Source organism: Zootoca vivipara, chromosome 5 (assembly GCF_963506605.1).
Source record: "Zootoca vivipara chromosome 5, rZooViv1.1, whole genome shotgun sequence".
In the NCBI taxonomy this organism is placed as follows: Eukaryota; Metazoa; Chordata; class Lepidosauria; order Squamata; family Lacertidae; genus Zootoca; species Zootoca vivipara.
The window spans coordinates 88,720,627-88,745,940 of record NC_083280.1 but is presented as its reverse complement, the minus strand read 5'-3'; the positions used below and the strand labels follow the sequence as shown (position 1 = coordinate 88,745,940).

Genomic DNA, 25,314 nt, shown 5'->3' with positions numbered 1-25,314 from the left:
TGTGCCGCTGCCACAGTAGCAAGGGGGCGCTGCACTGCCCCCCGTAGCCGCGCTGCCCCCCGCAGAGCGGAGCCCGGGGCACCCCGCCCCCTATTGCGACGCCCCTGACACTATGGTCTCATTATGTGAGCCCTGCACCCTCGGAGACTTACACTGGTGTCTGCAGGGTCCTGTTCTCCCTTCCCCTATTGCAGAAATTAAGTTTGAAAGAAATCTTGTAGCCAAGAGAAGAATTTTTTTCCAAGCTTATTTGCTGTGGGGAAATTGATCTTCTTGGAGGCTGCAGTTGGGAAGAGAGAGAGAGAGAGTGTGTGTCCACAACTAGGGTTGGGAAATCCCAGATTTCAGGGTCCAAACCTGCGACTTAGCGGCGGCCCCTGGTGATGTAATTAAGCATGACAAATTAAGAGTTAACCACAGTCACTGAGAGCATGTCATTCAAATGAAAAAACAAAAGTCTAACAAATGAGGAAATATGTCACTGGTTGGATATTAAGATAGAAACCTCTGATAAGGGGGGGTGTTCCTCTTGTGGGTTTTCTTTTTGTTTCCTAAATATAAATTTATTTATTTTGCTGTTGCAAAATAGTACATGCATGTGAACTATTCTTGTGACCAGCCAGTTCTCATGATGCAATGGCCAATCCGTACCGTATGTAGGCTTTTAATTCCCTTCTGATCTCAATATCTACACCTCTATCATCAATGCTTATGCTACTATATTATTGTTGTTGTTGTTGTTTAGTCGTTTAGTCGTGTCCGACTCTTCGTGACCCCATGGACCATAGCACGCCAGGCACTCCTGTCTTGCACTGCCTCCCGCAGTTTGGTCAAACTCATGTTCGTAGCTTCGAGAACACTGTCCAACCATCTTGTCCTCTGTCGTCCCCTTCTCCTAGTGCCCTCAATCTTTCCCAACATCAGGGTCTTTTCCAAGGATTCTTCTCTTCTCATGAGGTGGCCAAAGTATTGGAGCCTCAGCTTCACGATCTGTCCTTCCAGGGAGCACTCAGGGCTGATTTCCTTAAGAATGGATAGGTTTGATCTTCTAGCAGTCCATGGGACTCTCAAGAGTCTCCTCCAGCACCATAATTCAAAAGCATCAATTCTTCGGCGATCAGCCTTCTTTATGGTCCAGCTCTCACTTCCATACATCACTACTGGGAAAACCATAGCTTTAACTATACGGACCTTTGTCGGCAAGGTGATGTCTCTGCTTTTTAAGATGCTGTCTAGGTTTGTCATTGCTTTTCTCCCAAGAAGCAGGCGTCTTTTAATTTCGTGACTGCTGTCACCATCTGCAGTGATCAAGGAGCCCAAGAAAGTAAAATCTCTCACTGCCTCCATTTCTTCCCCTTCTATTTGCCAGGAGGTGATGGGACCAGTGGCCATGATCTTGGTTTTTTTGATGTTGAGCTTCAGACCATATTTTGCGCTCTCCTCTTTCACCCTCATTAAAAGGTTCTTTAATTCCTCCTCGCTTTCTGCCATCAAGGTTGTGTCATCTGCATATCTGAGGTTGTTGATATTTCTTCCAGCAATCTTAATTCCGGCTTGGGATTCATCTAGTCCAGCCTTTCGCATGATGAATTCTGCATATAAGTTAAATAAGCAGGGAGACAATATACAACCTTGTCGTACTCCTTTCCCAATTTTGAACCACTCAGTTGTTCCATATCCAGTTCTAACTGTAGCTTCTTGTCCCACATAGAGATTTCTCAGGAGGCAGATGAGGTGATCAGGCACTCCCATTTCTTTAAGAACTTGCCATAGTTTGCTGTGGTCGACACAGTCAAAGGCTTTTGCATAGTCAATGAAGCAGAAGTAGATGTTTTTCTGGAACTCTCTAGCTTTCTCCATAATCCAGCGCATGTTTGCTATTTGGTCTCTGGTTCCTCTGCCCTTTCGAAATCCAGCTTGCACTTCTGGGAGTTCTCGGTCCACATACTGCCTAAGCCTGCCTTGTAGAATTTTAAGCATAACCTTGCTAGCGTGTGAAATGAGCGCAATTGTGCGGTAGTTGCAGCATTCTTTGGCACTGCCCTTCTTTGGAATTGGGATGTAGACTGATCTTCTCCAATCCTCTGGCCATTGCTGAGTTTTCCAAACTTGCTGGCATATTGGGTGTAGCACCTTAACAGCATCATCTTTTAAAGTTTTAAACAGTTCAGCTGGAATATCATCACTTCCACTGGCCTTGTTATTAGCAATGCTTTCTAAGGCCCATTTGACTTCACTCTCCAAGATGTCTGGCTCAAGGTCAGCAACCACAATACCTGGGGTGTACGAGACCTCCATATCTTTCTGGTATAATTCCTCTGTGTATTCTTGCCACCTCTTCTTGATGTCTTCTGCTTCTGTTAGGTCCTTACCACTTTTGTCCTTGATTATGGTAATCTTTGTACGAAATGTTCCTTTCATATCTCCAATTTTCTTGAACAGATCTCTGGTTTTCCCCATTCTATTGTTTTCCTCTATTTCTTTGCATTGCTCATTTAAGAAGACCCTCTTGTCTCTCCTTGCTGTTTTTTGGAAATCTGCATTCAGTTTCCTGTATCTTTCCCTATCTCCCTTGCATTTTGCTTGCCTCCTCTCCTCCGCTATTTGTAAGGCCTCGTTGGACAGCCATTTTGCTTTCTTGCATTTCCTTTTCCTTGGGATGGTTTTCATTGCTGCCTCCTGTATAATGTTACGAGCCTCCATCCATAGTTCTTCAGGCACTCTGTCCACCAAATCTAAATCCTTAAACCTGTTCCTCACTTCCACTGTGTATTCATAAGGGATTTGATTCAGATTGTATCTTACTGGCCCAGTGGTTTTTCCTACTTTCTTCAGTTTAACCTGGAATTTTGCTATAAGAAGCTGATGATCTGAGTTACAGTCAGCTCCAGGTCTTGTTTTTGCTGACTGTATAGAGCTTCTCCATCTTTGGCTGCAGAGAATATAATCAATCTGATTTCGATGCTGTCCATTTGGTGATATCCATGTGTAGAGTCGTCTCTTGTGTTGTTGGAAGAGAGTGTTTGTGATGACCAGCTTGTTCTCTTGACAGAACTCTATTAGCCTTTGCCCTGCTTCATTTTGAACTCCAAGGCCAAACTTGCCAGTTGTTCCTTTTATCTCTTGATTCCCTACTTTAGCATTCCAGTCCCCTGTAATGAGAAGAACATCCTTCTTTGGTGTCATTTCTAGAAGGTGTTGTAGGTCTTCATAGAATTGGTCAATTTCACTTTCTTCAGCACCGGTAGTTGGTGCATAAACTTGGATTACTGTGATGTTAAAAGGTCTGCCTTGGATTCGTATCGAGATCATTCTGTCATTTTTGAGATTGCATCCCATTACAGCTTTTGCCACTCTTTTGTTGACTATGAGGGCCACTCCATTTCTGCTACAGGATTCTTGCCCACAGTAGTAGATATGATAGTCATCCGAACTGAATTCGCCCATTCCCTTCCATTTTAGTTCACAGATGCCCAGGATGTCGATATTTATTCTTGTCATCTCATTTTTGACCACATCCAGCTTACCTCCACTCATGGTTCTTACATTCCAGGTTCCTATGCAATATTTTTCTTTACAGCATCGGACTTTCCTTTCGCTTCCAGGCATATCCGCAACTGAGCGTCCTTTCGGCTTTGGCCCAGCCGCTTCATCAGCTCTGAATCTACTTGTACTTGTCCTCCGCTCTTCCTCAGTAGCATGTTGGACGCCTTCCGACCTGAGGGGCTCATCTTCCAGCGTCATAACTTTTATATGCCTGTTGTCTTTGTCCATGGAGTTTTCTTGGCAGGGATACTGGAGTGGCTTGCCAGTTCCTTCTCCAGGTGAATCACGTTTAGTCAAAACTCTCCACTATGACCTGTCCATCTTGGGTGGCCCTGCATGGCATAGCTCATAGCTTCTCTGAGTTATTCAAGCCCCTTCGCCACGACAAGGCATTGATCCATGAAGGGGACTATATTATTAGCTACTCTTGAAGGTGTTTAGGGAAAACAAACAAACAAAGATGAGACATTTTAAGAGTTCACGGGAATATCTGGCATGAACATCCACATCTGAGATCACCTGTTCAGGTCTACCTGTCTGGAATATTAGCAGGGCTTGGGGGCAGCAGCACAAGGCAGTTTAACCTTGCCAGCCTTTGCTTGAAACAGAAGCAGAGACACAAAATTTATTCCCCAAGCTTTGTGTATAAGATGTCAGAAGCGATGGGAGTTGTTGGCCACTGGAGGACAAAAGGATCCTCCTTTTTCACACCAGGAACAGAACCTTCCAAACTTGTTCAGCTGGATGGCTCCATTGGTTAGAGAGCGGCGCTGAGAACTCTGAGGTTGCAGGTTCGATTCCCATAAGGGCCAGTTGCATATTCCTGCATTGCAGGGGGTTGGATATAAGACTGTCTTCAGAGTCCCTTCCAACTTGTAATCAATGATTCTGACTGAAACACAGACACAATTTATTTCCCCAAGCTCTGTGTTCTGGGAGCCAGAAATACTACGGGGCTAGCAGAAGCCCCTTTTGTGAATCAATATAGCTCCGCCTTCAATCCAGATTTTAGTTTGGAAAACCCTTTCATTTTCCCTAAACACACTGTACACGCCACCATCATTTTCCCCCTATGTCCTGTCATGGAATCCTACTCGATATGATTCAGAGTAGAACTCCGACGTATACCGGTAGTTAGCAGAGTAAAAACTTAAACATCTTGCAGGATTCCCCAAAAATAGACCAGAGGCAATTGTATTTCATTCAGCAGAGCTTGACTGAAACTGAAGGCAAATGAGCATAATGGTCACAAATCCAATACATTCAGGATTGGCCCTGTCCATAAGAAATCCAGTTGCAGCAGACTTAACTTAAACTTACAATAACTTATAATAAGTCTAAACCTTAATACTATGTGCAGAACACCACACAATGAAAAGAGATAGAAAGAGAAAGTGAAACCCAGGCTCCCTCTGCCTTACTTTAACAATAACAATAACAATAATAAATTATACCCGCCCATCTGGCTGGGTTTCCCCAGCCACTCTGGGCAGCTTCCAACAAAATATTAAAAATACATTAAAACATCAGTCATTAAAAACTTCCCTAAACAGGGTTGCCTCCAGATGTCTTCTAAAAGTCAGATAGTTGTTTATTTCCTTGACATCTGATGGGAGGACGTTATGGCATGACCTTGACAGAAGAGATAACAGAACCCGTTTAAGCCAGCTGTACTCAGCTTCTCTGAAGGAATAACCCAAACATCATGGACCTTCTGCTTGTTTCTTTCACACAGAGAAGCTTCCAGAACCCTCTTGAATTAAGTAGAATAGAAAAATCTCTGTGCATCACATCAATACTTTCTGCATCCATAAATGCAAACTGACATAGCCAGTAATTTCCTATGCCCATTACTGGGACTTCTGATTAGAACCCCCCTACCTTCAAATGGGATTGGGAACTTTCCAGTCAAACATTGTATTTTCTTCAGCCTCCGAGGCAGACCCTACCACACTTGCTTCCCTCAGAAATTATCCATCTCTCCACTCCACTTCAACTAACATAAAATATATCAATGGCTCCTCCTCATCCTGGAGAGTAGTGACTAGTGGGGTGCCACAGGGTTCTGTCTTGGGCCCAGTCTTATTCAATATCTTTATCAATGACTTGGATGATGGGCTTGAGGGCATCCTGAGCAAGTTTGCAGATGACACCAAATTGGGAGAGGTGGCTAATACGCCAGAGGACAGGATCACACTTCAAAATGACCTTAACAGATTAGACAACTGGGCCAAAGCAAACAAGATGAATTTTAACAAGGAGAAATGTAAAGTACTACACTTGGGCAAAAAATATATGAAAAGGCACAAATACAGGATGGGAGACACCTGGCCTGAGAGCAGTACATGTGAAAAGGATCTAGGAGTCTTGGTAGACCACAAACTTGACATGAGTCAACAGTGTGATGCAGCAGCTAAAAAATCCAATGCAATTCTGGGCTGCATCAATAGGAGTATAGCATCTAGATCTAGGGAAGTAACAGTACCACTGTTCTGCTCTGGTCAGACCTCACCTGGAGTACTGTGTCCAGTTCTGGGCACCACAGTTCAAGAAGGATACTGACAAGCTGGAACGTGTCCAGAGGAGGCAACCAAATGGTCAAAGGCCTGAAAACAATGCCTTATGAGGAACGGCTTAGGGAGCTGGGTATGTTTAGCCTGGAGAAGAGAAGGTTAAGGGGTGATATGATAGCCATGTTCAAATATATAAAGGGATGTCATATAGAGGAGGGAGAAAGATTGTTTTCTGCTGCTCCAGAGAAGCGGACACGGAGCAATGGATTCAAACTACAAGAAAGAAGATTCCACCTAAACATTAGGAAGAACTTCCTGACAGTAAGAGCTGTTTGACAGTGGAATTTTTTTTACCAAGGAGTGTGGTGGAGTCTCTTTCTTTGGAGGTCTTTAAGGAGAGGCTTGACAGGCATATGTCAAGAATGCTTTGATGGTGTTTCCTGCTTGGCAGGGGGTTGGACTGGATGGCCCTTGTGGTCTCTTCCAACTCTATGATTCTATATCCTCCAGTCCGGACTCTCCCCTCTCCCCTCCCCCCTCTCCCCTCCAGTTTCTCCTCATGTCAGTCTCCTCCAGTCATTTCTTGTTCTTGCCTCCTTGGACTGGCTTGAGAAAAACCAAAGGCCACCTCATTGTCCCCTCCCTCTTCTTGAGCCCAGACCATTTATTTTCCTTTCTCTGTGCTCCCTCCCAGCACAGAGTGCTTGTCCACATGTCGTTTCCCCCACACCTATAAAGCACGGGTCTGAGTGGTTTTTCACTTGTCCCAGGCTCTCCGGGCATAGGTCCAAGTGGTTTCCCATTTGCCCCACTGCTTTCTCCAGGAAAACCCGCTCCTCTCTGCTGAACTGGAGCAAACATCAATTTGTGGGGAACCCGACTGACATTTGCTCTGATTCAGTGGTAAATAGCAGGTTTCCCCGGGGGAAGGTGTCATGGCAAGCAGAAATGTGGATGAACCCTGGAGACGGATGTTAATTGGGAGAAGAGAGGATGACAGACTTCCTCCCCAAAGTCTGTGCCATAGCTTGCAGATAAGGAGGTTAATTGGGAGAGGGAAGCGGTGGAGGAGGAGGAGGGCAGAACCTATCAGAAAATAATATATAAACATAATCACAGGACTGTTTTCCTTAGTGGGCTCCAGCTCTGCCCTTTAAACCCTGCAATGGCCTCTGTTTGGGAAATTAACTTACGCCCACGTTTTCATGCAATATGGGAATTTTAGCCAATACCACAGAAAGTTCCCCTGCAATGTGATTCTGATGAAGGCGAGTGACTATTTCAAAATATACCCAGATGTCTTAACATTTTTCTTCTTCCCCTGTCCATCAGTTCCCCACCGAAGGAAAGTATTAGAATTTACAGGGCCTCCTTAGTCATTCTGACTCACAACCACATGATTCAGAGGGGAAATGTGATATATTTGTTACAATTGCATGACCAAGTGTTCCAGGGGAACCTAAGTTCACCATACAAAGTAAATTGTGTTGTATCCCGTGCTGAATGTCCATAAAGGTATGATGCAAATACAACTACGTTTTTGTTTTTATTTTATTTTGCGGTCTCTGTTATGTGCCATCCTTTAAAACCTGCCAAGTCTGTCCTTCCACAAGGACCACTACTGGTTTATTCCCTTGCCATTTCCCTCTGCTCGAAGTCCTCCTCCTGATCTCTCTTCTTCGCTGCTTACAAAGCAAAAATGGGGACACCCACCCCACTAACCCCCCCGCCACCTCTGCTTTCCTATCCCCTTTTGTCTACTAGGCAAAACTAAACAATATAGGGTGCTTAATATGACAGCGCCTGCCAGAACAGGGCACACGAGATTATCTGGTAGCAGATTTGGGAGGCTGGTGATATACGTTATGTAACATGTTACTGCTAGGAAAGCAGCAATAGAAATTAATGCCTGGGAAGCAAAATCGGTGTATTTAATACCAAATGGACACACACACCATTTTTTAAAAATTATAATCTTTATTAATTTTATTACGCACATATAACATCTTGCATTTCCAATTACATTTTACATTCCACTTGTTTAACTTATAACACGATTGTTTACACTCATTGCCAAACCAAGTGAAGGCTTAGATCACATTATGTTACCTATATTGATACACCATGAAAATAAAATATAAACCTTCCCCCTTTTCCCCTTATTCCCCACTAATCGACTTCCCTTCTTCCTTCTTCTGTTTTCTTTAGTCCTCCTTATAGTTTGCGTTGTTAATTTCAACTTTCAAACTTTTCACACACACCATTCTTATTTTTTTTTAAATATCCTTTAGGCCTGGGATCAGTCAGCTGGCAACATCTGCTTTCCAAACACCCACCTTTTAGCAAGCGAGACTTCGAAGCTTCTGGCAAAAGAAATCAAGAAGAAGCTGAATGGGAAGCCTGCAGGTGAACCCGACTTCAGAATGCTTCTTCTTCTTTCTGTTACCTGAGTTACAGTGGCGTAGCATGGGGACGACTGTCCGGGGCACAAAATTGTTAGGAACACCCAGAGCTGCCTCAATACAGCTGTGTGCTTCTGTCACTAGGCTCTGTTGAAAACGGCTTCTCCATGCGGGCCAGGAAGTGACCTCTCCAGACAATGGAATAACTCTGCTTTTCTTATCTCTGCAGTTGTGATCTCCTGGGCGATGCGGTTGAATGCGCATGCGTACTCCATGCATTCCCCTCCCTGCCACCCCCTGCTCCTTGTGGCCCCGGGTGCTGGCAACCCTGTGGAGGCCCCTAGGCAGTCAAAATCTCGAGGAGCCCCCACCCCGCGCTCTAGTGGGGTAATATTCAACTAAGAAAGCTTGGTTGTAATTTTCTTTCAAGAGTAAATCAATATTATTGTGATCTGTTGTCACGGGGCCCCTAAAAGGCGTGGTGCCTACACTGCCTGTTTGGCACTGTGGCGCTGCTAGCAACCCATGCTATGCTACTGCCCGGTTAATATTCCCTGGGCGAAATGGGTCCATGTTGGTTAGACCCCGCAGAAATCGGGACCTCATTTATACCAAGCTCGGTTCCGTCCCAGAGACTTTATCCCCATGCCAGAGTGTTGGTTCATAATGAAATTTGGAGGGGAGGCCCTTCCAGGGAAAGATGACTGATCAGCAGGGATAAAGATGGAGGAACGTCAGCTCTGAGGGAGGATACACACAGCCATAGCTGCCAAGTACCCCGTTTTCCCTGGGAAACCCCTGTTTTTACTTACCTTTTCCCGGTGGTCCCCCGTATCACTTCGTCTCCCATTTTTCTCCGTTATTTTCTCCTGCCGGCGGCCATTTTTTTCTGATTTGCCCTTCTATGGGCACCAAAAATGGCCGCCGGCGGCTTCAAAAGTCGCATCTACACATGTCCGGAAGTGCGTAGATGGGACTTCCGGTGTCGGTGTCGGCCATTTTTGGTGCCCATAGATGGGCAGAGCGACACCGGAAGTTGCGTCAATGCACTTCCGGACATGCGTAGAAGCGACTTTCGAAGCCGGTGGTGGCCATATTTGGTGCCCATAGAAGGGCAAAGCGACATCGGAAGTTACGTCGACGCAACTTCCGGTGTCACACGGCTGCCGGTCCTGGATTCTCCAGTCCGGGACTTGGAAGGTAAGCACAGAGCAGACCACTGTGGGTGACAGCTGGAAGATGGTGGTGCGTTTTCCTTCGACGATTAAGGCTCGCCATGCCAGAGGAGAAAGGAGATGCCCAGAAAAAGGACTGTGCCAACCATGACCAAAGGCTTTTATAGACCTACTGGTAAAGAGCTGCTGCTTTTAGGCTGTTTTATGTATTATATATTTTATGGTGCTTTATTGTGAAGCCCCCCCTGATTATGTATTTGAAGGATGGGGCAGAAATCTAAGTAACAGAGACACAAACAGTAGGATGAGAAGAGTATGTTCTCTAGCAGCCCTACTCTTGAGCAAAATAGAGTATTGCAGGCATCTGTTCAATAACCTAAGCATTCTCCTGTTTCCCCCCCACCCCAATGTTGTGTATTTTTTTCACTCTGCAATGGCAGGAGAAGCCCAGCTGGCTGTGTGGCAATTTCTGCAACGGAAGGAAGAAGAAGAGCCGGCTGATGGTTATGTGCTCCTGAGATCTGTCTACTTACTTTCCCTTGATCACATGGTGAGATAAAACATTTTCCTCCTCTGCCCCCGACTTGCCGCTCTAAGCAGTTGGTATGGATGCACCCTGTGAGTGCCGTTCACTTACCTGAGTCAGTTCTAAGTGGAGCTGTTTCCACTTCAATGATATTGAAATTAGCTGGGACACAAAACCTATTAGTTTAAGGAAGTTTGGTTTCTTAAGGTCCTATTGTGACGAAGTTTGAAAACTGAAGAAGGTAAGTCTCTGCATACCCAACCGATTTCTGCTTATTTCATGCCTTGAAAGTATAGGTCCAGGTGGTTCCCCCCTTTGCCTTGCTCTTTCGTGCTAAATTGCAGCAAACAGCAATACGGGGAAACCCAAATTGCTGTTTGCTCCAGTTTTCCCCATGAGTGTAGATGAGCCCTGAGGCTGTGTGGGCACACCAGTGGAGCTGGTTTGCCCAAACTGCCACGATCCTGCTGTGCCAGCCCCATTCAAGTAAGCCATCACCACTGCCAGGAAGGTGGCTCCATGGCCGTTTCCCCACCCCACAGGCCAGTGCTCTCCATACCAGAACGCTTTTACAGAGTGGGCCGCAGCCATGGAGAGAGTGCAGGATGGTAAGAAGAGTGAGAGGGTGATCTTCATTGTTTATTTAGGCCAGTACCTTCAATATGAAGATAGCTGTGCCCCCCCCATACTCCAGTAGGGCAGCATTTCTCAACCGCTGTTCCGCGGCGCACTAGTGTGCCGCGAGACGCTGGCTGGTGTGCCGCAACGTGCGGCGACGAGAAAGGCGATTTGCATTGTCACGTGCCTGGCGGCCGCCAATACACAGCGCTGACCCACCGGAAAGGAAGCCGGCCGGGTCACGACGCGGAGCGAGCGCAGCTCTCAACAGCCACCACCACGGGAGGGTGGTTTTAGACAAACTTAAAGAAGCTGGCTGGATGAACTCAACCTGAAACTTGCTGAGCAAAGGATTGTGCTGGCAGAGAAATCAGCGGCTTGTGAAGCCTTATTACAGGAGATTGCAACCAACACAGCAATTGGCAAGTGTTTCTTACAGTCATAATTATATAGTCAATATAGGGTGGCACAGAGTTAATTTTTTTAAACTTTTTTAATGGTGGTGTGCCTCGTGATTTTTTTCATGGAATAAGTGTGCCTTGGCCCAAAAAAGGTTGAGAAACACTGCAGTAGGGTCACTGCTAGCTCCTTGAGCTGTGGTGTCTGCTATCCTAGGCTCTGACAAGCCCTGTTTGAGTTTGAACTAAGATCTCCACCTCACAACACCCTCTAATCAGTTATACCCCTTCTTTTCTGGTGGGGAGGGGGCATTGGCTTTTTTGGGGGTCTCCTCAGGTGCTGAAACATCTTGGGCCAGCCCTGGCACTTGTCGTATTCTAGTTTTTTTACTAGCTGATCTGCTGCCTCAGCCTAAGAACCCATCTCCTTCATCCTTCTCTTCTCCAGGTGTACATAACTCTTTCCAACTTTTCTCATGGGACTGTTTTCTATACATGAAAGGATAGAAGCCCTTAAATGAGGGTTAATGCAATCAGCTTTGCTTCCCCATATCCAGGAACGAGGAACCCGGTGGAATATAATCAAATCTGGGCTACCGGTCGCCCTGTTCCAGTGCCTATATTTCTTCTTTGCCTTTCCCCTGGAGGAAGCCGGTGGAAAGACTGGGATGAGTCAAGCTGAACGTCAGGCACAGGAAATGTTTGTGCAGGTAGGACTATCAAAGGCAAATGGAGCATCTAAGCATCTCAAGATGGGGAAAGTATTTCAAAGTAGGAGGTGGTTTGTTGCTTTTTGTAAGCCCAGGGAAGGGTCTGCTTGGCTATTAGCACCTGATTCTTCCAGTTGTTGTTCTTTACTTCCAGACGATGCTCAACATTTATGCAGAAGAGCAAGGGGTGGAGGAGCTTCTCACGGCTACTGACCTTCAGTCTCTAATCATAGCAACAGCCTCCTTCTGGGACCGAGGTAGCCCTTCCTGGAAAGGCCCCACAAGCCATGTGCTCCGGACAATTTCAAAGGCCCAGTCCAGAAACACAATTTCATACTTGCAAGGTAAAAAGAATCATGTTCTTCTCTACTTATGAGATGGAGACAACCTGCGATCATCATAGATATCATGGATCTGTATTGGCATTGTTTGGGTTCAAAGATTCATTCTCAGGGCTAAGAAGTGAATGAGATCCCATCAGGTACCTCCCACATAGACTTCATTGAAAACACTGACTCAGAGTGCAGCAGCTGTGAAGAAAGCAGATTATATGTAGGGCTAGTTCAGGCATCCCCAAACTGCGGCCCTCCAGATGTTTTGGCCTACAACTCCATTGATCCCTAGCTAACAGGACCAGTGGTCGGGGAAGATGGGAATTGTAGTCCAAAACATCTGGAGGGCCGAAGTTTGGGGATGCCTGGGCTAGTTGATGTCTGGTTTTCAACTTTGCAATATATCAGCAGCTAAACATCACAATATACCAATAAATCACAATGTCTGCAATAAGGATGGAGCTATATAGAGTCATTGGCTGGCTTATCATGGTATGGACTTGAAGCTGGTTTTGAACAATATATTGATATATTAGAGCTGGGCAATACATCCATATATTGTCCAAAATCAGCCCTGACACACATCATGATTCGTGATATATTGCCAATATGGACGTCAAACCGATTTTGGACGATATATATTGTCCAGCCCTAATGATACGCTAGGGATTATTAGCAAAGGGGCTGAAAATAAAACTGCCATCATTGTAATGTCATTACATAAGCCTACGTTGCAACAGGCATATTGTTTTGGTCACCGTATCTCTAAAAGGATGTTGTACAGCTTGAAAAAGTGTAGGAAAATGGAACCCAAATGATCAGGGGGCTGGAACAATTCCGCTATGAGGAAGGGATATATTTGGACATTGTTAACTTTTTTTTTTGGGGGGGGGGGAGAGAAGAGCAGTAAGGGATGGCGGACATGAAAGAGGTGTATAAAATGATGCATAGCATAAAGAAAGTGGAGAGAAAGAAGCCTTTCTCCCTGTCATCATATATGAGTCATCCAATGAAAAAATGAAATCAATTGGCAGGCGATTCAGGCAATTCAGGGCAAACAAAAGAAGTGATGCAATAGCAGGTAATTGGACATACCCTAGGGTACTGAAAGTTGAAGTGTTGAGCTTCCATAGTTAATATTTTCCCGTTTTGCTTTTTTATTATTATTTCTAGCTATGGATTGCATCAAAATTTCCGTTCAGAATTTGTCCAAGCTTGCTGACTCCCTGTCTCCTCGTGATGTATGTGAAGCAGTCAACATCATCCTGTGCTTTGTGAGGGATTCATACCTGATCTCTCCTGCCTTGCTTTTGGAGTTTGAGAACAACGGGGGCTATCAGCTCCTGCTGAAAGTGTTTCTCAGGCAAGTCTGTTGATACAGCCTGTTGGTTGTCACAGAGTCATGACTGTGTGTTTTTTCGTTGAGTAATTCTATTGGATTTTGTCACAAGACTCTTGGTTTCATTAATGCACGCTTCTTAGGACTCATGCTTTCTAGCCACAAGTCCACGCTTTCTTGGTGCATGTCCAAACTCTGCTTTTATTTTTTGCCATACCTCTTTTGTTAGGAAAACCACCTCTTTAACGCTGAGCAGAAACTAATGGCAATTTGTGTTTTCCGCAGAGTTGGGTTTTGCTCCTGTTCAGTGGTAAATAGCTAGAGGGGTTTTTTTCAGGGAAAGGTCGGGGCAAAAATCCCCTAAAGTGCTTGGATGTGGATCCTTATAGCTCCATCTGACAAATAGCTCAGTTGGTAGAGTATGAGACTCTTAATCTCAAGGTTGTGGGTTTGGGCCCCACATTGGTTGAAAGATTCCTGCATTGCAGGAAGTTGGACTAGATAATTCTCATAGCCCCTTCCAACTCTACATTTCTATGAATGTATGAAAGCACAGACCTGTGCCCTAACTTCACTTTATTTCCTACCATGGGTTTAAAATTTAATCGTTGGGTCTCTGTTACACCATACCGAGCTGCGTTTTGGTCCCTTAAAGACCAAAACGATATACTGTATTTGGCAGAGAACCCAAGATCCCCAATCCAATATTCAGATTACTGGGTTTTCTAACATGTCTGCTTCTTCCAAATTCCTGACCTAGAGAGGGGCAGATCTGACGAGTTCCATTTTGTTCTGGTTCTGCGTTTTTATTTTGGGTAGGCAGCTATTAACTCTTTTCAACGAGTATGGGGGAACTGTTTAAATCACGGCAGGAGGAGCGCCAGACTAGTTGTATTTAAGCAGCTGTTCATTGTTCAAAAGGGGTGATTAAAGGCCCCTCTTCCCAGATCCCCCCCCTGGTGAATTGTGTTCCAATCTGCACCTCTGTCCAAGGATGGGGATCAGTTAGGTTTACAGAGGAAACAAGGCTCTGGACAACATGATGTCATAGCTAGTCTGATTATCTTCTCCCTGGTCTTGAATTAGTCAGTCCTAATTTAAGCCTTGGGTATCTTTAGCTGTTCCCATTTGTGTCTTCTTGCACTTGGGAATTCTGCACTGCAGCAGAGGCCATGAGGTCCATGATGTGCCCAGTTGCTGTTTCCAGATGTGATAACTAAGTTCTCCATCTGTGTTTCCAGATATGAAGGGCTGCTGAGCAGCAAAGAAGATGCCAGTGTTAAAGAAATGCTGGATTTCCTGGCACAACTGACTGTTTGCGGGAAAACAGAACTGAAGGTTTCAGGCAATATTACACCTCCCCAGCTGCCGCAATTCAGTGCTAAACAGTCCCCTTCTCCAGGTATGTATTATGTGGCCAATGGTGTGAGGGAATCTGGCTGCATGGCATGAAAATGTGAAAGGGTATGATTTGTGGGGGGGACATGCAACCAGGAATTTAAGCACAGCCTGTGAAAAAGTGAGCAGAAATCAGGCTTTCAACACTCCCATGGCTGCCAAGAGTAGTAACATAAAAATAGTAACATAACAGTTACTATTTTACTATGTTACTACTAATAGTAACATAATAGTAATAGTAACTAATAGTAACATAAAAACTAGTAAATTAAATTAGTAACTAATAGTAACATAAAAAAATTAAATTAGTAACTAATAGTAACATAAAAAATTAAATTAGTAACTAATAGTAACATAAAAAAAGATATCAGAAGTGTGTTCCTTCATTATGGATCATTTCCATAATTAATTGAAAAAAATGTTTTAACCCCCCCCCCAAAAAAAACCCAGAGTCCTTTATGTTGGGGATAATTCAGACTGAAATTCCCAGGTGTCAAAAAAGTTATTCATGTATGACTGTGGCCCGTGTTTTGTTAGCCCAAAAATGGAAAACGAGCGAGGTCCCAACCAAAGATGAATGGCAACTTAAGTTGACAGAATATGCACAACTTGCAGATTTAACATATAGAAAAATAAGAGAACAAGAAGTACATATATTTAAAGAAGATTGGAAAATGTTTAATGAATATGGGGGAAATAATTGTGTACAGCTGAAAATGTTGGCAGCATTAAGATAAATTCAACGGTGAAAATAAGTTTTGATGGATACAATATTGGAATACTGAACGGTATAGTTTTTGTAAAATATGCAGGGGTTTATGATATGTAAAATGAACCATGGAAAGAGAAGAAGGGAAGTCAATGATATTTTAATGGTGTAAAAATTGGTATTTTAAATTGCAAAACAGAAAATAAAAATTATATGCAAAAAAGAGAAGTGTGTTCCTTCAAACAGCAACAGTTTTAATTCTGAACATTTGGACCAGAAGTGGCCATGCTTTGAGAATCCCCATCTAATGTGGGCCTCCTCAATGGAAGGACCTCTCGTTTAAGTGCAGTGAAAATGCTGCATACCAAACATTGCAGCAGGACCGTCGTCATTCATTTCCTTAGCACTTACATGACAGCAAGGCTTGCTAGATTTTCCCCAATTATGCCTTAGGAAGAGGGCTGTTGAGACTTTTTATTTAAAAAAAGAAGTGGTTGCAAATGATCACCCAGGGAGAATAGTGGAGACATTGCTGGTGCTGTTGTTTTCCCTCCACAGGAAATACAGTGAAAAACTTGAAAGCCTTCCAGGTCTTAGAGTCCCTTTTCCGGAAATCCAGCAACGCAGAGCTTTGCCGGCACATCTTACTGTCCCTGAAAGATATTTGGACCTGGAACCCCATGAACTTCTTCCTCCTGGAGTGGTCTCTGCAGCCCATTTCCCAGTTTGTGGGCATCATTCCTCGCAAGCCCACGCTGGTCCAGAGACAGTTCTTCCAGTTGGTGGAGTCCTTGGTGCTGGATCTCTCGTACACCCCCCATGAGATCCTGAAGGATATTCAGGGATTGATCAAGGAGAGTCCCGATCCGTTGTGCACTTCGCTTGCTCTGCGCTGCCTCCACAACATCACACAGAGGGACCTGCTCTTCACAGATATCTTCAGAGACTCGGGGCTCTTGGGAATGCTACTTGCGCAACTACGCAAAGAGGCGAAGATATTGAGAAAGAAAGGTACAATGCCTTAACCCACACCTCTCTCTATGTAGTGTGATTTCAGCCAGGCAGCATGGACGCAGGTGGCGCTGTGCTCTAAACCACTGAGCCTCTTGGGCCTGCCAATCAGAAGATTGGCGGTTCGAATCCCTGCAACGGGGTGAGCTTCCGTTGCTCTGTCTCAGCTCCTGCCAACCTAACAATTTGAAAGCACACCAGTGCAGGTAGATAAATAGGTACTGCTGTGGCCAGACGGTAAACGGGGTTTCCATGCGCTCTGGTTTCCGTCATGGTGTCCCGTTGTGCCAGAAGCGGCTTAGTCATGCTGGCCACATGACCTGGAAAGCTGTCTGCGGACAAATGTCGGCTCTCTTGGCCAGTAAAGCGAGATGAGCGCCGCAACCCCAGAGTCGTTTGTGACTGGACTTAATGGTCAGGGGTCCTTTGCCTTTACACCTCAGTCAGATAGTGGCGTTCCTCTACTTCCTGGTTGCTCACCTGTTGAGCTTCAACAGCCCTTGCCACTTCCTCGCGAGATGGCATTGTTTCGTTTCGGGAATTGGTTTTCCTGTTCGATTTTAAAAAGTCCCCAAGAAGCGTTGTTGCTGAGGCAATCGGTCTGGTTTTTTTTTAAATCCAGGTGGAAACCAATCAGCGTATCAGGATCAGGCGATGGAAAGAGAGCTCACCAATAGGACACTGAAGCTGGTGGCTGCTCTTACAGGAGGATCTGTTAGGAACACAGGTAAGAGGAGGCCATGAAGTGGTGTTGGTCACTGTTTATGGTTATGTGTCCCAGGGGCTGGAGAAGAGACATGTTATTCAACTACGGAGAAGTGACCCAAACTGGTACCTCTACTTATGAATGTTTCTACTTACGAATGGAGCTCCGTCCGCCATCTTGGATGCGGTTTAGATAGGATTTTTTCTACTTACGAATTTTTAGATAGGGTTGCTTCGACTTACGAATTTTTTCTCCCAATGCATTCCTATGGGATTCGACTTACAATTTTTTTCCACTTACAAATGTGTGTTTGGAACGCATTAAATTCGTCCCTGTATAAGTGTTTGATATTGTAATATGCTTTTTTTAAATTGAATGAATAAAGTTTATTTTAAAAATTTTTAAAAAATAAAAATAAAAAAATAAAGTAGCAACACTTTTGATTTGGCAAAAAAATTATAATAATCGTAAGTAGAGGTACCACTGTATTCTGGATTTCCTCTCCAGAAGGGTTATTCTGCTTTTTGTTTAGTAATCGTTTGATTAAGGATAAATAGATTGTCTTTGCTGGATTAATTTCGGTTTCAGACATTATCAAAAACTGGCAGTTTTCACTCCTGTTTCTTTTTTTGGATAATAATTTTTATTAGTTTTCAAGTACAATCTTATAGCCTCATTATAACAATACCAATTTATAATACAATTACTAATACCAATCATCCTGGTACTGAATTATATAATTTAGGTTGTCCCCCACGTGCTAGAATTGATTGTTTGATGGTTTTCTTTATTTCTGCATTCCAAAATCTTAATTTCAATTATATTCCCGTCATAATAATAAATCCCGTATACAGTGGTACCTCTACTTATGAATTTTTCTACTTACGCTCCATCCGCCATCGTGGATGCGGTTTAGATAGGATTTTTTCTACTTACGAATTTTTTCTTCCAATGCATTCCTATGGGATTCGACTTGCAATTTTTTTCTACTTACAAATGTGTGTTTGGAACGCATTGAATTCGTAAGTAGAGGTACCACTGTACAACAACTGCAATATTAATAACTTCTATTCGTGTTGACACATTAAATGATTTATAGAACTACAAGTGAGGCACTCAGACTATACCCTTGCTCTTCTGTGTGTGGCAATTATTCTCTCCGTGGTGTTTCTTCCTGTCCTTGTAAAATGTTATGTCTATCTTTTCCCGGTTGTTGCTGTCACAGATGGGGTGTTGGCTACTCCAGAGTAAGCACTCCACACATCCTCTGGATTTTCATAGTTTTATTGTGCATGCTATATACAGTGGTGAGATGTCTCAAATCATGTCTGCTCTGCATGGGGCAGAAGCCCACAATGGCGTCTCGTGGGCTCTGACCCCCTTTTTAAGACTCGGCATCCAAACGCCCCTCCTCCTTGCTCTATGGGTCCTCCGTGGTCCCAAACCAGGCTCCTGAGGTGCCGGTCTACCTCCTTTCCAGCCCCTGCTGAAGCTAGCTCCTCCCCTGCTTCCCTGCTACCAGCCTGGAGCTGAGCCACCAGGACTCTGCAGAGCCCTGGACCCGTCTTAACCCTTCCTGTTCCTGATTTAAACTCCCAGACTTGCTGCTACTCTCCCATCTGATGGAAGTAAGCAGAGTGGGCTGCTCTCTGCAAGCCCTCTCTCTTACATCCACTCCCCCTCCAGGCTCCCCCCTCCCCCCTTTCTGAGGCCTGGGATGCCTGGTCTGATGTCTGTAAAGAGGGCTGGAAGCCTGACAGGTCTTCCTCCTCTGCTGTAGTGTGTGTAAAATCCTGTTCCCAGTTGGTGCTGGGTGGCTGGTCCGTGTAGTTCCCTCCGTTGTCATCCTCCTCCTCTCTCTGGACAATTGCTTCCGATTCCCGGAGGGCTCCTTGGGTCTGCGTCTCCCAAGCTCCCCACCTGGGATCGCCCTCCCCCTCTGTGTCCCCTGTGCTACTGACATGTGGTGGTTCGGATCTGTGGGAGAAAGGAGCGTGCAGTTCCAGTGTGCGGCCCTCCCCTTGCATGGTGTGCATAGGTGCCTCCGCGTTTTGGGAAGCAGGAGTGTTCTGCCTGGCCATCAGACATTTTAACCCCCCCTCCCCCCTTCGGGAGCCCGGGCTCGCTGTGGCACTGTAGACCTCCTCCTCTTCCTTTCTTTCTGGAACCTCTTGGCTGCCTTCTCCCTCCACCCTTCTGTCTAGTGTCTTTTGTGTGATTTCCTCCCCCTCCCTCCTGTCAGCATCTTGTGTTGGATGTGTGTCACGTCCTCTGAACCTTGGGCTTTCCCTAAAGTGCGAGAGCAAAGACCTTTGACCCACGGGATGGACCTTCCTCGCTGTAGGTACTTCCCCCCTGAAGGTGACAGGGTTGATCTGTGTCAGAACCTTGAAGGGCCCCAGCCTTCTGGGTGCCAGCTTCTTCCCCCTTCCCCCCATGGGAAGGCCTTCTGACCACAGCCAGACCCTGTCCCCTCCGTGGAAGACCTTCTCCAGTCCCCTGTGATGGTCTGCCCCCTCCTTGTAAGCCTCATTGCCCCTTGCCACGTCTCCATCCAGTTGTTGGTGTACTGTCTCCCTCCTCTCACCCCATGCCTCAATGGGTGGTCCCCCAATCTCCCCCTCCCCCTGCTCTGGGAAGGCTCTGGGGTTTCGCCCAAGACTGGCCTTACTGGGTGTGAGCCTCGTGAAGACATGTACTGCATGCCCCTCCGTGGGGTTGTCATGATATTGCCTGAGAATCTTCCCTCTGAGGGAGTCCTGGGGCATATACCGGGCTTCATTGCTAAAGAGTAACCCCTCTTTCTCTGCAAGCCCTTCCCCTGCCCCCTCTCCCTCCCTCAAGTCCCTCCGTATGTTCTGGGTAAAAGTGTCCTCTTTGGTGAGTTGGCTCAGTTTCTCTTCCTGCATCCCCGCCTCTGCGTCGTTCCATCCGCCTGGGGAGCTGATGTGGTGCGATCCTGAGGATTCTCCTTCTTTCCTGCAGTGCTCCTTGCCGTCTGCATCTCCAAAGGTGAGATCTCCCCGGCGCTGGCTGCCCACAGGGTCATTGTCCATTAAGTCCAAAGCTAGCACTTCTGCGTGCTTGTTCACTGTCATCTTCCGAGAGGGGGTCTGTTGCGTGACCTCACCCTCCTGCAATTCCCTGCCGTCTATGGCCGAGACGCTCATGGGAAGCTTCCTTGGGAAAAGGGGAATCTGATTCTGCCTAGCAAAGTCCACCGATAGGAAATCATTGCTGCTGCCCCTGCAGAGAAGCCCGACTGTCTCCTGGGTCTGGCCTCTTGGCAGCTGCAGACTTACTTCCATCTCTTTGTCGTGCTGTGGGGTGTTACAGGAGGGCTCAGTTGTTGGTGCTCTGCCTGGCCCCTCCCCTCCTGATCTGGCATCCAGGCTTGTGTCTGTGCCTGCCTGCTCTCGCCATTCCTTCCTCTGGGGGCAGTGTTCCACCAAGTGGCTGGGTGCATTGTAAAGGCATCTCCCGCCTTTCTCTTCCCTCTGTTTTCCCGCATCAGCGTTTGAAAGTACCCGCGCGCGGGCTTTGTCCCTCTGCATCACATCTGGCTGGAGGGGTCTGTGCTGGGCTGCAGCTGCCTCCCCGGGACTGTATGGGAACTTGTGGCCGCTGCCTTTCCCCTCCGTCTGTCCCCTCTGCCCGGACTCGCCTCTCAGCCTCCTGCACTTCCACGCCACCATGCCTCTCAGCCTTAGAGCCAGCTTGTGCTGAGGGTCGCCCTACAAAGTGCTGGCCCGTCCCGAGTGTCCTCTCTGCTTGTCCAGCCTCCACTCCTCCGGCTTGGCTGTGTTCAGAGCTGCTCGGCTCACTAAGCCTGGCTTCCCCTGTGCCCGGGTGCCTACCTGGTGTTTGAGCCGTTCCATAGTTGCAGGGTGCTGGCTGCAGCTTGCTCTCTGCTACCCCCCTCACGCATGCCAATCCTCCCTTGGCATCTCTCTCTTCTGCTTTAGATGCTGCCAACTTCATGCCGGCTGCTACATTTGCAGCCCTCTTCCCTCGGGGTAGCCATCAAAAGATTGTGGGCTTGCTGTCACAGATGGGGTGTTGGCTACTCCAGAGTAAGCACTCCACACATCCTCTGGATTTTCATAGTTTTATTGTGCATGCTATATACAGTGGTGAGATGTCTCAAATCATGTCTGCTCTGCATGGGGCAGAAGCCCACAATGGCGTCTCGTGGGCTCTGACCCCCTTTTTAAGACTCGGCATCCAAACGCCCCTCCTCCTTGCTCTATGGGTCCTCCGTGGTCCCAAACCAGGCTCCTGAGGTGCCGGTCTACCTCCTTTCCAGCCCCTGCTGAAGCTAGCTCCTCCCCTGCTTCCCTGCTACCAGCCTGGAGCTGAGCCACCAGGACTCTGCAGAGCCCTGGACCCGTCTTAACCCTTCCTGTTCCTGATTTAAACTCCCAGACTTGCTGCTACTCTCCCATCTGATGGAAGTAAGCAGAGTGGGCTGCTCTCTGCAAGCCCTCTCTCTTACAGTTGCTATTATCCATCATGCCTTGGGCGGAGCTGATATCCCATTGTTGTTCCAGAAATATCTCCCTCACTCTGTCCCATGCTTCGTCATTTTGCATCTTTAACAACAGCTGCAAAAGTCACTCTGTCCCAATAAATAACCTGTTCTTACCATTTCACCTCCCCTCTCAGACTGGGAAAATATGACAGCCGAATGCAGCTTTATCTCAAATTTTTGCTCCCGTTTCTGTGTTTGTTAGAATTCTCCTATATTGCTATGTGTGATACTGCAGAATGCTTACAAAAGTAAAGGTGGGGGGGCCTAAAATTTGCTATATCCATGCTTTTTCCATGCATGAGTTAATTTCTAAGTCAGCGTTTCCCAAACTTGGGTCTCCAGCTGTTTTTGGACTACAACTCCCATCAGCTCTAGTTAGTGGCCAGGGATGATGGGAATTGTAGTCTGAAAACAGCTGGAGAAACACTGTTTGGGAAACACTGCTCTAAGTTCTTTAACTCGTCTCTAGAGTTAGAACTGACATATTTAAACATTATTCACTATAGCCCTTATATTTGTTTCTGGTGATTCTCAGCTAGCTAGCTGGTCCTCTCCTTGAAGACCCCGGATGATTGATACAATAGGATAAGTACTAAAACTAAAATATCTTCAAAATTATGTCAGTATGCAGCAATCCGAGGTGTGGTGTGGTCATGGACCAGTTAACTATGTTTACTTACTGCTTTAGTGGTTCTCAGAGACTACGGGATGGTGCCATATATCAAGATTTTTATAGACGATGAATTGTACCGAAATGACACCCTGACTATCCTGGAGCATCTGTCAATTATCAACCCCGAGGAGTACATGAGCATCATGGTTGGGGCCTTGTGCTCTTCTACCCAAGGGGAACTCAACTTCAAGCTGGATCTACTTAAGGTGATAAATAGTAAATGCTCCTCCTTGTTCATTTAGTTCCCCTCCCTCTTTATGTAGAAATACTTGGTGGCTGGGCTTGCTCCTTTCTACTTTTGTTTTCCCATCCTGCACTGAATGCTAAGGAAATTATGATTGATTGATTCATTCATTTTGGCAGCTCACAATTACAATTACAAAACAAGAATGCAAAATACATAACAAACAAAGCAAATCCGTACCCCCCCCTCCAATACATTAAAAGGCCATAGATTGTTCAATCAGCAAAAGGTCTGGTTATAGAGAAACTTTTTCGCTTGGCACCTAAAGGCAGTGGCATCGCAACAGGGGGGTGGGCGGTTTGCCCTGAGTGCCATGTTGGGGGGGGGTGACCAGAAGGCACCCGTGGGGGCTCGCCCTGCCACAGTGACGCAAGCAGGTTCCCTCACTGCGAGAAGCAAAGCTACAGGGAACCAGGCAGAGGGCCTTATCGGTAGTGGCGCCCGCCCTGTGGAACGCCCTTCCATCGGGGGTCAAGGAGATAAACAGCTACCTGACATTTAGAAAACACCTAAAGGCAGCCCTGTTTAGGGAAGTTTTTAATCTGTGATATTTTAATGTATTTGGTATTTGTTGGAAGCCGCCCAGAGTGGCTGGGGAAACCCAGCCAGATGGGCAGGGAATAAATAATAATAATAAATAAATAAATAATTATCTGGATTGAGCTTCAGTTTATTGGCTCTCATCCAGTCCAGTCAAGACAATGATCCAGAACATCCGCTGCCACACCCGCAGATGTAAAGGAGAAATAGAGCTGAGTGTCACCAGCATTTTCCTATTTCATAGCAGGCCCTATTCATCATTGCCAGTACATCTGTGAGAAGGATTTCAGGCCAGATGGGAACACTATATATCAGTCAGTTCTGACACCATAGCTTTGCAATTATTTCAAGTTTCTCACTGTTGCTCAGATTCTTTAAAACAGGGCTTGTGTTCTAATGTTCTGCACCTCGCCCCACAACTGGGGTGGGTTGGGGTGGTCTCCTGCCCCCAGAAAGGTTTAGGCCAGGCATCCCCAAACTTCGGCCCTTCAGATGTTTTGGACTACAATTCCCATCATCCCTGACCACTGGTCCTCTTAGCTAGGGATCAGGGGAGTTGTAGGCCAAAACATCTGGAGGGCTGCAGTTTGGGGATGCCTGGTTTAGGCAAACATTTCTTACTATAACCCTACCTGCTAGAATGAAAGAGAACTGTAACCAACTCAAAGATGCCTTCCATCCACACAAGGGAATAAACTTATCACAGTTGATCCAACCTTCTTTTTAAGACTGAGTTTGTTGCATTACCTGATCCAGTGAGAAGAAATGCGGCGTTGATGCCTAATTCTGACAAATTATAACTGTGTTAATACATAATGTAAGAAAATGAATTTGTTATATATAGCCCTTGGGACGGTGATTACATTATGCACAAATTCAGATTGATTTGCTAATATATATTTAGCTGTTAAACCCCAAGCTCAAATGTGATTAGCTCTACGGTATTCCGGAGTGGCATGAGGTAGGCAATTATGAGGAATAACGAATAATGCGATGTGAAAATAAATTCTGTTAGCTGTAAATGAGTTAGGGGGTTCCACTGCAGGCAAACCTTTTTATAGATTCAAGCCAGAAGGACAGACAATTAAACTGTAACAGAGTTAGAGCGAGAAGAAATGGAGTTACTTCTGACCTTTCCAGATATGTGTCAGAGCTATCCTGATACTTTGAAGTCCGACTGATTAGATTTATGCTCTGTTCAGGAGCCTAGTATGATACATTAGCATGCAAAACTGAATGGCAGTAATAAAGTCCTCCTTTTGTGTTTCTGGCAAGCCGCCTTCTCACCCATTTGATGAGTTAAGGGGAAGAGAGAGAACTTGTATGTCATGATGGGAATGTTTCACCTCGTGTGCTTGGTCTGTGAGCACTTAGAAAAGGATGCTCTGAATAATAGGCACCAACTCTATGGGGCTGAGGACAGCCCCCCCCCCAAGGATGTGGGGACAGCCCCCCAAGCCTCCCCGCAGCAGCAGTGGACCCCGCCAGGCTTCCCTGGGCCTTGTGTGTCTGTGTCGCACATGTGAGGTCATGCACACACAATGAGCTCCCCGCAACATTGCGTGGAACTGGCTGCCTTACTAAGACCCAGCATGGGTTTCTCAAAAAACAAGCCATGCCAGGCAAATCTCATTTCTTTTTCTTGACGGAGTTACAAGCTTAGTTACAAGCGCCTTATTCTGGACAGTTCAAATTTCTCAGCCCTATTTTCCAGGGACAGTCCCGGATTTACAGAAGCCCTCTCGGTTTCTGATTGGATCCCAGAATGTCCTTAGGATGTCCCTATTTTCATCAGAGAAATGTTGGAGGATATGGAGTTATACGACCCAGAAGACATCTGAAGACAGCCCCCCCCCTTTAAGTTTTAATGTTTTAATATATATTTCCATATATGTTGGAAGCTGCCCAGAGTGGCTGGGGCAACCCAGTCAGATGGGTGAGGT

The 25,314-nt window shown here is 45.9% G+C and overlaps 1 protein-coding gene across 4 annotated transcripts in view; it reads left to right on the top strand.

Moving 5' to 3' along the window:
• WDFY4 (WDFY family member 4) overlaps positions 1-25,314 on the top strand; it is a 173,296-nt gene that overhangs the window by 4,630 nt on the left and 143,352 nt on the right. For all 4 annotated transcript variants that reach the window (XM_060275113.1, XM_060275114.1, XM_060275115.1 and 1 more), the window contains exons 3-11: positions 8,351-8,465; positions 10,077-10,186; positions 11,736-11,888; positions 12,043-12,232; positions 13,394-13,583; positions 14,801-14,961; positions 16,225-16,677; positions 17,300-17,404; positions 22,603-22,793. In XM_060275113.1, the coding sequence (XP_060131096.1) occupies positions 8,351-8,465; positions 10,077-10,186; positions 11,736-11,888; positions 12,043-12,232; positions 13,394-13,583; positions 14,801-14,961; positions 16,225-16,677; positions 17,300-17,404; positions 22,603-22,793 (1,668 nt within the window). The remainder of the gene's footprint in view (positions 1-8,350; positions 8,466-10,076; positions 10,187-11,735; positions 11,889-12,042; positions 12,233-13,393; positions 13,584-14,800; positions 14,962-16,224; positions 16,678-17,299; positions 17,405-22,602; positions 22,794-25,314) is intronic.